Below are 12,840 nucleotides of genomic sequence, written 5' to 3'. Positions count from 1 at the left end.
TTCCCATGGAAATCAATGGGACTTAAAGGGGGACCATTCATTTCAATGGAGCAGTGCATGACAGGAGAAACACTGGAACCTAACTGCAGTTCCATCCTCAAAATGTCATGTAAGTGGCAAATGTTACTGCTCTGCCTTTATTTTTATTTTTATTTTTTTACAATGCTTCTGGTGGTAAATTTCCAAGAGCAGTTTCAAACTTGCAATTCATCAAGAACAAGGATCACCACCAAATGCTGCCTCTGCTCTGTCCCTTAAAGCAACCCTCGATGAGATGCTCCAAAGGCGCAGCTGCAAAAAATAACCCAAGAATCTTGTGGCACCTTAAAAGACTTCACAAATGTATTGTGTGATGCATCCACAAAAGCTTGTTCTATAATAAAACTGGTGGGTTTTCAAGGACCCCCAAGACTTCCCGGGTCTACCCTGCCCCTGGGAACCAGCGATTCTTTGCCTTGTTTAATCCATGCAAGTGGTTTAATAATGGTTGTGCAGCAACAGCCCCAGTGCCGGACCCCCGAATCGCCCAGCAGGGGCCACTGCTGTTCCAGAGCAGCCTCGCTGCCTCCTCCTCAGCTGGCGCTGCTGCCGGCAGGGAAGGTGAAAGGTTGGCAGGAGCAGAAGGGTGGAGGGACAGGGAAGCGAAACAACGCCGGCTGGGCAGCCGACCTGGACACTGAAACCGCCGAGGTGCCGAGCAGCTGAGCCACCCCGAGGAGAAGAAGCAGGAGCAGAAGACGCTGCAAGTGCAGCAGCTTAGACCGAGCAGGCTCGGCTCACGGGCGACCCCGACCTGCCTGCCTGCCCCGGGGATAGCGCGCGCGCGGCAGCCCTGTCAGGTCCTGGAGCGAACAGCCGCCGCCGCCGCCGCCGCCGCGCGCGCTTGCCCCGCCTCCTGGGCCCGGCAAGGGTGGCTCGTCGGCGGGGGAGCGGAGCTTCGTCCAAGCGAGAGAGAGAGAGGAGGGCCGGGGCGGCGAGGCAGCAGCGCTCGGCTTCTCCTGAGGGGCGAGTCGGAGCGAGGCAGGTGGCGCTTCCGTCGCGCTCGGCCGCCAGCGTCGCTCTCCAGCCCCAACTTTGGCGGGCGGAGTTGGGCGGGCGCCGAGAGGGGGAGAAGAAGAAGCCGAATAAAAAAAAAGCCACCCCCCCCCAGGCCGCTTGAGGTCTCTTTCAGGTGGCCGCGTCAGATACCAAGAGCGCCCGGAGCTTCCTTTCCACGGGAGGAGCACTTGAGAGAAAGACTGGGAAGCTGACTCTGTAAAGCGCGCGCAGGCTGCTGCTGCTGCTGCTGTTCCCCGGGCAGCCTTGCGCCCAGTCCGGCGCCTCGCTCTCCCCACGCCCTGTCAGGGAGGAGCTGCCCGCTGCCGCTTTTTTCTTGGCCCGCTGCAGGTAACGCGGGGTGCGCGCGTGCGGAAGGGAGGGGTGGTTTATCTATTTATCTTCAGTATTTTACACAAAGGAGCAGCCCCGAAGCCGGGGAGGTGGGACGCGCGGCTGCTGCTAAGCTTTCGTCCCAGGAATATGGCTCGGGCGGAGAGCCGCGCTATGGCAGCCGGTGTGTAGAGAGGAGGAGGAGGAAGAGGAGCGCGCGCCCGGGCACATGTCATTTTCTCAAGTTCTCGAGGCTGGAAGGAGGGCGGCTGAAGGGCTGCTTCGCGCATAGGCGCCTTGAGGGAGGTCGTGTTTCCCCTGATCCGGGTCGGGGTGCCCACAACAGGGCCAAGTACTTTTACCCATAGGGCTCCTGTGCTCCAAAGGTCAGCGGTTTATCATGGCTGAACCGCGAACAAAGAAGCCCTGAGAGGTGCTTGGACTGCAAACTTTAACCTGTGGAAACTTTCAATTCCTGAATTTCGCTCTCTGCTGCCTAGCAACTAATGTCGTCCCCCCCCCTCCACATGCAAGAAGAACTTTGGCTTTTTTTGTGGGATGTCTCAACAGGATTCTTTTTTCTCCCTCCTCCTCTAGCATTTAGCTCCCTCGCCATATGTGAAGCTGGAGCCTCCTCAACTTGACAAGGCCGAAGAAAAACCTGCTCTCTTCAGGGTTGCTGAGCCATGTCATGTATTGTTCGCCGGCGCTGAGTTAATTCCCCCCCCCCCCCATTTTGCCTTCATCTCTTGCTTTCATTTGCCCTCTGACATCAAAGCACGGAGACCGCCATGGGCTGCTTCTGCGCCGTCCCGGAGGAATTTTATTGTGAAGTTCTGCTTCTGGATGAATCCAAGTTGACCTTAACCACCCAGCAGCAGGGGATAAAGGTAAGCAGTGCCCGCCTCCTGCTCTGTTTTCGTTGGGGTTTCCCGGACGCTTGCCAGTAGTGCTTGAAATGCTTTGTCTGGAGTTGAGCAATAAGGGGCAAATATGCATGGAAGCATACTGTTCTGAGAGAGTGCCTATCAAAACAGGCTCGTTTCTAATGACCAGGAAATGGACATGTCAAGTGGCATTTAACTTCGCATCACATTCCGCGAAGTTGAAAGAGTAAAAACCAAGAGGAACATAGAAGTCTTGAAGGTGAACAACAGGATTTTAAGTGTTGACCGGGGTTGTCTTGTGATTTGGGTAGTGTGTATGAAGTATGTTATGTGATGTAATATTATAGAATATAATAAAAGAAGAAATAACACTTAGGTAACTTTGTCACAGAGGTTTATATACTAGCGGGGTGAGATCTTTTGAAAATGTTTTCCTGGTTGACTTCTTTGCTTTATATGATTTGCTTTGCGCTCTGATTTTCAGGAGTTGCAAGGGTGCTTAGCAATCAAAGATCTTACACTGGAAATCAGGCACTTTGAAATGTATACATGATCAGCAAAGATATTTTCAGGGTTTGCCTAATAAAATTATACTTGAAGCTTGCATAAGAAGTGTGCTTTTCAAAGGCCCAGAGTGCCAGTCTGCACCTGCTGAGGAGTCTGTTACTCACCAGCCCTTTTAAGCACATTTTAATTCTTAGTAATTTCAAGAATAACCTTAATTATATTGCTATGTGCTCCATGCTCCTGATGAAATAGATGGCTGTAAAAATGCTTTAACTTTGGATTTATTTATTTATTGAATTTACTGATATTTGCTTGCCTACTAAAACGCTTATAACTTAGCTTTTAAGTGGTTATTAGCACAAGAGCTACAGGAACCAGTTCTCTAAACAGGCATTTGTGGGCCTTGTTCTAATACAGTCTCTGTGGGATTGGGTCAGTATTTCTGCTTGGGGAGGAAGACTATACATGCTAATCTTTTTCTAGGTTTTTTTTTTTTTTTTACTTCTTCTTAAGTCATTCAAATACTCATTGTGCATTCTGTTTTATAGAACTGAATGCTGGTAGGCCATGTTTCACTTGCAATGAACCTTCTCTCCTGATGGGGAATAATTTTATGTGAATGTTTCTAGAGGGAAAGAGAAGGCAATTGTCTAGGAATTCTAAGTATATATGGCTATACTATATTCTCTTGGCCTTTTTAGTGGGTCAACAATATATTATTACTGTATATGCCTTGATTACTGTGCATGTGCTAGATTTAGGACTAAAGAAAGGGCTACATGTTTATAATAGTGAAGTTGTTCATCTATTCAATTCAGTTTGACTTGTTTGTACACAAGTTTGTAAACACAGGTATCTTGAGTACAAAACTGCTTGAAACGGAAGCTGTCTGTGGCAGTTGGAAAATTTTTGGCATTCAGTTAAGTGAAAGAAGAACTATTAGGAATTTGGTCTTACTAATTTCAGTGGGACTTAGTTATGTACACAATGCTTAGGTTTTTATGCTAAGAGACGCTAGGTTCATTTGTATTAGCAGATCCTGTGACTTTAATGTAGGAATCTTAGTTGTACACCTAAGGTTCGCTTTATGCATTGTTTTTAGGAGTACACCTAAGATGATTTAAGTGCAAACTTTAATATGCAAATATGACCAATATGTGTTAAATAAGTGGATCATACAGATATTAAAAAATGAGGTTTTGAGTGGAACCAGGCTTGTATTTCTTTGCATTTTGAAAATGGTGGCATATCTATCTAATCTATCTTGTAATGAGTTCTAGTTCAGCAGATTTACATTAGAATAGTATAAAAGAATGTAGTGATTTATTTTTAATTCATTCCTGGTGGCTAAAGTCTAGAGAATACTGAAATGTCAGAATAGAGGCATCATCCCTGCAGCATAGTATCCTTGCAGCACAGAACAGCATAATCTGGGGAGCAGGGAAGAATCATGGCAAATTAAAGGTTGTTATCAACCTTGCGTATATTGCAAATACAGATAGTTTACAAGTTGGTTGTTAATTGTAGGGATGGTGTTTTACAAACACTTGCAGTTTTGTCTGAACTTCATATTTGTAAAAATTCAAGTGGTTCATGATAGAAGCAATTTATTCTAAACAGGTGTAACACGTTTGTTAATGTCACAATACTACAATGGATGCAATTTTCATAACTCTTACTAGTTAGAGTTAATTCTTTCTTGGGGATATAGACTTTATTTGTATTGTGTTATGTAGGCTGTTCACCTGTTAGCCAGTTCACCTGTTGACCTTTTGTTAATATGAAACCAGTGGTTCATTGAATCAGTGCTCCAGGCTAGCACTTGCAGGGCCACTGTGGGGAAAATATCTAAAAGAGGCCTGAGTGCTGTGCAAGGGAAGTGTGAGAACATGATTTACACAAAAGTTACTTGCTGAAATATTTGAGTATCACAGGGAGAGGGAACTGGGAAGAGTGAACATGGGCCCAAATGCAATAAAAATACGTTGTTGAAGCTACCTGAGGGATTTCTGGACGCTGTGAGGAACTGGGATAAGTGCAGTAATTTGCAGACTTGGGCCAGCAAACTGGGCAAAGACAAGGCAAGCATGCAAAGTTAAAGTAGATCTGTTAGTGGCTCTGATCATTTTTAGGCTGCATACAAATGTACCATTTAAATGGTAGGCACCATGTGATCGGCTTGAGCTATCTGATGGTGACTTCACATATGAGTAGATTGAAGGAACTGCAGCTCACTGTTATGGTATTGAAAAGTGGGGGTACATCAGCAGAATGACATATGCTTACCTGGAAATAAAAACCACAAGGTTGCCACCTTCTATCTGGCATTTCCCACATAGTTTTAAATCATTTGCTACAGTAGGAGATAAAGCACATCGCTCCTGGTTTTGGCCCCTGCCCCTTGCCCCTTTTGCTATGAAAGTACAGTGGTACCTCTGGTTACGAACTTAGTTCATTCTGGAGGCCTGTTCTTAACCTGAAACTGTTCTTAACCCGAGGTACCACTTTAGCTAATGGGGCCTCCCGCTGCCGCCACACGATTTCTGTTCTCATCCTGGGGCAAAGTTTTTAACCCGAGGTACTACTTCTGGGTTAGCGGAGTCTGTAACCCGAAGTGTTTGAAACCCAAAGGTGTTTGTAACCTGAGGTACCACTGTACTATTTGGAATGGGAGGTGAGGACACATGACAGAACAATGGGAGATTCTGTAGCTGCTACATCTGTTTCTGCACTGAGAAGACTTGAAGATATGCATCCAAGTTGCAGATGACATTATTCCCCCACCCCATGGCTTGGGATCTGATTCCCCATCCTGCTGTATAGTATTACAGTTTGTGAATTAAACAAACACATGAATGGGGTCAGTGGTTTAGGTCATATCAATATGGTTCGCAAATGCTTCCTCAGAATTATATTGTAGAGACTAGTATATGTGAATGAGAAGGACAAAGAGGATTGCCACCCTGCAACCTGGATATACCGTACTCATGTGTGGTATATAGTCTGGTTACTGTTTCTTTGCTGTGAAGTTCTACACTCCAAGAAAGGATGTGTGAAACCATATGGGCATAACTTGTTGCATGGGCAAGAACGAAGTTGTTTTTTTAAAAAACAAAAACTTTATTTAAACATTTAAGTGTTACAAAACTAGATGAGAAACCCCCCCCAATTCAAAACAAACAATATATATTCAACATAATCAAACAAACCTAAAGAAAGGAAAAAACAACCCTTTCCCCCTCCCCACTCCCATCCCTCACACTTCCCTCTATCCATGTCCGATCTTCTTTTACCTGCTGTACTATTTATTATTTTTGTGTTGTTCACTATATCTATTTATTTATCCTATCATTCCTACTAGATTTCATGTCACCTTGTGGCTATTAAGTTATACCATATTAATTTTCAGACTTTAGCACCCACTTTCACCATGTATTCCTTAACACAGTCCCACTCTTTCTTAATTGCTTGATTGGAACACCCTCTGATTGATGCTGTTAATTGTGCCATCTCCACAAATTCAGACATCTTTATTCTCCATTCTACTAATTCTGGTATTTTGTCAGATTTCCAGTTTTTCGCCAGTACAATTCTGGCTGCCGCGGTTGCATAAAGAAATACATTCCTATTGTTTTTAGGGATGTCATTTGAAACTAAACTTAATAAAAAAAGCCTCTGGTTTCTTCAAGATTGAAATTCTAAATATCCTTTTAAGCTCCTCATGTATCATTGTCCAATATTGTTTCACCATCTTGCACCCCCACCACATGTGATACATCGTCCCCACCTCTGTTTTACATCTCCAACATAAGTTTGTTTGTTTTTTATACATCTTTGATAGTTTAACTGGTGTGAGGTACCAGCGGTAAAACATTTTCATTATATTTTCCTTAACTGAGTAGCACGCTGTAAAATTTATATCTGTTTTCCATAGTCTTCCCCATTTATCTAAAGTGATTGTTTGACCCAGCTCTTGAGACCATTTTATCATAGGTTCCTTTATAACTCGTCTTTCAGTTCCCATTCTAGGAGGAGATTGTATATTTTTGATATTATTTTTTTATTTGGCTGCAGAAGTTCACTTTGTAATTTTGATGTTTCCTGTTCAAATCCTATCTTTTTATCTTGATTAAAAATGTGCAATAACTGGTGGTATTGTAACCAGCCATAATGGCTGGGCGAGAACAAAGTTGTAGACCTAAGTCATCAACTCCACTTGTGAGTTTGCTTAGTACAGACACTGTTCCCTCCAGTGGTATAGTATTGCACTATGGGAAAAGCAGCTGCTGTGCTGCTTGTGTGTAAAAGAGGATTAGATCTACTGATGTCCATGGGATTTGCCTTTGGATAAATCTGCTAAAGATCACAGATGTAATAAAGTTTACTTAGATGCACTGGCCAAAGTAAACAGAAAACTTCCTAGATCACTCTCCAAAGACATTGACTTGAAAGCACTGATGCTTAAGTGCCTATCCACAGGTGGTTGCAAGTTGCCTGCAGGAAGACTTTTGCTGTACTCCTGTGTCTGCAGCAGATCTTGACGTCCTTTTCTCTATCACTGTAGCTTTTGCATTCCAATTAAGGAGCACTAGGAAGTGAAATAAGTTGCTATCAGGAGAGGAGAAGAAAAAGAGGTAGCAATGTGGTCTGTCTCAAGAGTAAAATTTTTGGAATTACTGCTTGTCAGAGCTGTCTGGTTAGGATTTAAGTAACCCTTGGTGTCAGCCATAGGTATTTGTGTACCCTGGGAGGACTTTGTATCCATTCTGAAGGTTTTGTGCTTCCTCCACTCACTTTCACAGGGCCATGAGCTTTGGACCATTAGCCTAGTTATTTTACTGGTTTCTTGGACCCGCTTTCTAGAAAACAACCTGCCTTACTGTTAAAATGGCTCTTGCTTAGCGGCTTTCAAATTCTGTTCCTAGGACCTCTGAAATTCCTTCTTGGGAGTTTCTCAGTGAGAAGATCAGTAATGGTGAACAGGCTTCCCAGAAAGATACCTAGCTTGATCAATAATTTCTGGTACTTCCTTTGCAGTGTTCAACCTGTGGATGTACTTTGGTTTGTGTGTGATAATGGTAAAGTCTAATAGGTGTTGCAGGTGTCATGTATCAACTGAGTGTGTGCTGAGTGGTAAAATGAGCTGAAACCAAAAGAATAAAAAGGAAAAGAAATACGAGGATGACAAAGTATCCCAAATAGTTTCTTTTCTGGAAGATGTGGAGACAGGCACATTGGACACCTGGAAGTCCAGCGTTCTTCAGCTTTGGGACAAGAGTGGCCTTGCACCTCAAGAGCGGGAGCTGCCGTTGAATATCATCAAAGGCTACTTCATAGGCTTCAGACAAAACATCAGTAATATCTGCTGGGCTTCAAATTGCAGCTATCCTTTTGTTATTCAGTCCTTGAACCTCTGTGAGATTCTGCCCAGTGAGACTGAAGAGGTTTCAATGATGCTGCTGCAAACGGGGAATCCATTCAGCACCAATTCTGGCACTTTGGTTGCCCTAAAGGAGGATAAGAGAGCTTTCTGTGCTAAATAGTTCTTCAGCAAAGACAAGGACGCAGCTGCAACCCTTTGAATTCTTTTGGTAAGCTGTAGCATGAAAGCTCTTGAGAACTTCCTACAGACTGCAAAGGTGTCTGTGCAGAAGGAGGAATTGCTTATCACTGTGGGATTTACCCACGAATCCCCTCCAGTACCCCACCCACTGCTGCTAGTTTGCTGAACCAGTTTCACCCAAAACTGATGGCTGCAGGATGAGAAGGTGCTGTACAGCTCATGGTTCAACTCCACCACTAACTTACCAAACCATGACCTGACCTATGAGATTAGGAGTCCTCTCATTGTTAAGTGAGCAGCTACACTTGCAGTCTATTTTTGGTTGCTGGGGATGGGATTATCCTTTGGGAAGGCAGACTCCAAACAAGAGTGTACCAGTAACAATAGGCAATTGTTGTTGCAGAAGCAATTGTTGTAGCAGCAGTATTATTTTGTTGGTGGAAGAGGCTTCAGAGAATTGAAGGCGGCAGAGGCCCAAAAGAGCTGGAAGTCTGAGAAGCTGGAAGTTATCTGCAGCTGAAGAGGTGGCAAACTGTGACAAAAGCCTGCCTGATGCCCCCCATAAGTATTTGTCTACAGCTCCCATGAGCCTCAGTCAACATGGAGGACAGCAAAGGCTAATACAAGGTAGCAGCGTAGTTCTGGCACAAGTGGTATTGTTATAACTAACCAATTACAACTTAAGGTTACATGATCTTTTAAAAATCCCAAAGGACTACAGTTATACCTTGGATCCTGAACGCCTTGGTACTTGAACGTTTTGGCTCCTGAATGCCGCAAACCCGGAAGTGAGTGTTCCGGTTTGTGAACGTTCTTCGGAACCCGAACGTCCAATGGGGCTTCCTGCAGCCAATCAGAAGCCGTGCTTTGGTTTCTGAATGTTTTGCAAGCTGAATGGACTTCTGGAACGGATTCTGTTTGACTTCCAAAGTATGACTGTATATACATTGCTATTTTTCTAGAAAAAGAGGTGCCGGAGCTCACCATGAACAACTCCCTCATTCTCTTAGAACAGCAACGGTGCCTACCTGAGAGGTGCTGGAACTGAGTTCCTGTGAGTTCCCCCTGAAAAAAGCTCAGACTATATGGTGAGATAGGTTTATGCTCAATATGGCAAGCACATCCATACCATCCATTTAAAGCATATGGCCTTCCCCAAAGAATCCTAGGAGATATAATGCTCAGCACCCTGAACAAATTGCAGTTCCTAGGACTCTTTGGGGGGGGGGGAAGTAATGTACTTTAAATGTATAGTGTGGCTTTGACCACAGACATGTTTTTAGCATCTGGCTAAGACTTTCCTCTTCACCTGGGTGATTGGAGTAATTTGATGCAGCCAAGTCAAGGCTTTATGTTAGTGCAGCTTTGGGCAGCTCTTAAGCTTCCACGCTACCCCGAGGAGAATGATATATATTTTTTAATCTATTGATCTGACAGCTTAATTTTTTTTATGGTGGCTGATTTTCACAATTTTGCATGTTTAAAAACTTGATTGCAAAGCTGATTGTAAGACTCCTAGAGAACAGCCCTTGTGTGTTAGGCAACTACCAACTGAATAAAAATTAATTACACTTTAAAAATTGCAAGTGTAATGTTTCTAATAAGACCATATATCTGCCATAAGGGGACAGCATGATGCTATGAAAGTTACCACATCTTCTTTGGTTGTTGTACAAATACTGCCTCGGCAATCAAATTACAAAATACAATACAAAGTATAGTTCTTGTCATTTCATAATTCTTTCTCAAGCACAGGAGTCCTGCCAAGAATCGGAGTCCCCTACCCCCCAAGTTAATGTAAGTCTGTTTTCTCATAATTATAATTGCAAAGTTAGTAGCTTTGCAATTTTGTAACTTTCAGTGACACAAAGCTGGATATAATTTATTTTGAAGGCGTTTCTAATAATTATAATTCAAAAGTTGTAGCTTTGCAATTTTGCAATTTTCAGTGAGACAAAGCTGAATATAATTTATTTTGAAGGATTCGTCTTGTATGCAGCCTAAATTTGCTGCTGCTACTACAAAAGTTGAAATTAGGCAAGCAAAAGGGAGATTATTAGATTTAAAAAACACAATTCTTATGTTTTTTGCTTGCATTAGAAAATTACTGTTCATTAAAACGAGTATAACAGCCTGAGCCAATAACATTATAGCTCAAACCTCAGGCTGACCAGGAGGTAACTTCATTTAAAAATTAATGGGTTTCTGTCATGCTGTCATGCCAGTTTCATTAATTTAGTTAGATGCATCTTGGGAAAATAAAGTGTCTCAATACTCATTCATTATATAGATATTCCATGGAGAATTCAAAATTGCTGGTCTCATCTGTAAAGATGCAGGAAAAATTAGTAATCTATGTCAAATAATGACAGTCGTTTCGAAGAATGGTTAATTTATGAAAAGATTTGCAAGATCTTTTGTTCCTTTTGGTCTTTTCCAGATGAATAACAGACATGTGGAGAGGCCCGATACGATATCATTCATTCATATATATATATATATATATATATTTATATATTTATATATATGTATATATGTATATGTATAGAAATATATTAAAATTTGAGATTTCTTACTACCATGCCAAAATTATAAAGCCTTTTAAAAAAAGAAGATGCTATTTTCCAATCCAAGAACAGAATGAATTTAAAGCCTCATATTTCTGATTTAAAAAGCTTGTGCTGATGCAATCAGTCCTTAGTAGAGATGGCCTAACTTTTGAGGAGGCCTGCCTCTGCTGAGATGTTACTACAGAATTTTTGACTTTCATGGAAGGAAATTCCTATTTATCAAATTGAGAGTGACCTGGATTGGGCTGTGTCCTGGTAGGGACCAGAGGCGTAGGAAGGTCAGGTGGTACCCGGTGCAGAAAATTTCTTGTCACCCCCCCCCATTGATCCCCCCCTGCAAAAATGGTTTTACGTTATTTCATATTTTCTTACAAAGGAATAATAACAAGTAATAATAGTAAAAAACTTTTATTTATATCCTGCCCTACCCAGCTGAAGTCGGGCTCAGGGTGGCTAACATCAGATACATAACATTGGTATAAAATCAAGCAATAATTAAATTACCTCCTAAAAACATCTCAAAATCAAATTAAAGTCTAATTAGATGGCTTTCCACAGGGTTAGGGTTGGGAACAGTAAGTGCTCCACTGAACTGAAATTTCAGCCTTCACGACAGGAAAACAGCCAAGTAAACAGCTATTTTGGTGGAGGAGGGTCAAGATATTAACTAATATGCATGAAATTTCATATATAATCCCTAGTATAGTAAGATAAGACCTTTGGAGCAGGCATGAAAAAAAAAGTTTTTTATGAACCGCCCTAGTAGGGCAGTAATTGTTCCTTGATAATTTGTCACTAAGCATAAAAGGGACTCTCTAGCAGGTAGGATTTATGCTGCAAGATGAATGCTGAGGCCTGTGTTACTGTGCAAACCTTTATTGAGGATGGTCTTGAATGACCAACTGGCACGTGATGAAACAAAACTGTGCTTGGATTCAAAAGCTTTTTGGGCAATGATAGTATTGGCTGAGATATGGTATCTGCATGACACACAACCCAGGAGTGGCTGTTGTGGAACCTCTCTCTCAAAGCTGGTGTCACTGACACTTACCTGGATGGTGTTGGGGGTAAGGAAAAGCAAGAAGGTCTCTGGACTGCTCTGGTGACCCAGCAGATCCAACATGGCCACTTACCTGCTGATACATTGTCCAAGTTCATGGTTGTGTGATATTGATGTTGTGTGGGTGCCTCTGCAGAATCGCCCCACTGTTCTGGTTGCTTCGCAAGCACTCTATGAGATGAACAAAAGCTGCTATGCATTGAAGTGGTTGTGTGAACATGGCCTTGGTAGAGATGAAAAGTAAAGCAAACCATTTTCATTTTTGTATAGGCAATGTGTGCCTATTGGAGTTAGGCACCTTTCAGAATCTCAGCCTTCTCGGTAGAACTTCATTTGCCAACATCTGGGATAGGTTTGGCTGTCTATGTTATTTTATGCATGCTCCAAATACTTGTGAAGTTATTCTATCATTCTTTTGAAAAACAAAATACCAGTTTTAATACAGATGCTTCCCTCCCCCCGGTACCCAATATTCATAGTCAAAGGCAAGGTAGTCACTGGTACGGTTGAATCATCAATTACTGATTTGTAGGAAGGAAAGTAAATATATCCTAATTAACATGCAAATTAGTCATAAAAGTGGAAGAAGTGAAATGGACGATGAAAGGAAAGTGTTAGTTTGCTGAGATTACTGCTAATATTGTTCAGTAGTACAAATGGTGTAATTATGGGATGCAGGTGGCACTGTGGTCTAAACCACAGAGCCTAGGGCTTGCCGATCAGAAGGTTGGCGGTTTGAATCCCCGCAACGGGGTGAGCTCCCATTGCTTGGTCCCTGCTCCTGCCCACCTAGCAGTTCAAAAGCATGTCAAAGTGCAAATAGATAAATAGGTACCTCTCCGGCGGCAAGGTAAACAGCATTTCTGTGTGCTGCTCTGGTTTGCC

At 42.7% G+C, this 12,840-nt stretch overlaps 1 protein-coding gene across 2 annotated transcripts in view; it reads left to right on the top strand.

Moving 5' to 3' along the window:
- The first annotated feature begins 1,163 nt into the window (after window positions 1-1,163).
- Window positions 1,164-12,840, top strand: part of EPB41L4A (erythrocyte membrane protein band 4.1 like 4A) — a 93,735-nt gene continuing 82,058 nt past the window's right edge. Inside the window, exons 1-2 of one of the 2 annotated variants that reach the window (XM_033163671.1) lie at window positions 1,164-1,386; window positions 1,966-2,258. In XM_033163671.1, the coding sequence (XP_033019562.1) occupies window positions 2,160-2,258 (99 nt within the window). In that variant the 5' untranslated portion in view covers window positions 1,164-1,386; window positions 1,966-2,159. Of the gene's footprint in view, window positions 1,387-1,532; window positions 1,553-1,965; window positions 2,259-12,840 lie in introns of those variants that run through there. The other variant, XM_033163672.1, reaches the window with a different exon arrangement.

The sequence above is a fragment of the Lacerta agilis genome, chromosome 11, assembly GCF_009819535.1.
Source record: "Lacerta agilis isolate rLacAgi1 chromosome 11, rLacAgi1.pri, whole genome shotgun sequence".
Classification (NCBI taxonomy): Eukaryota; Metazoa; Chordata; class Lepidosauria; order Squamata; family Lacertidae; genus Lacerta; species Lacerta agilis.
This window is presented reverse-complemented; position numbering and strand designations above follow the sequence as displayed.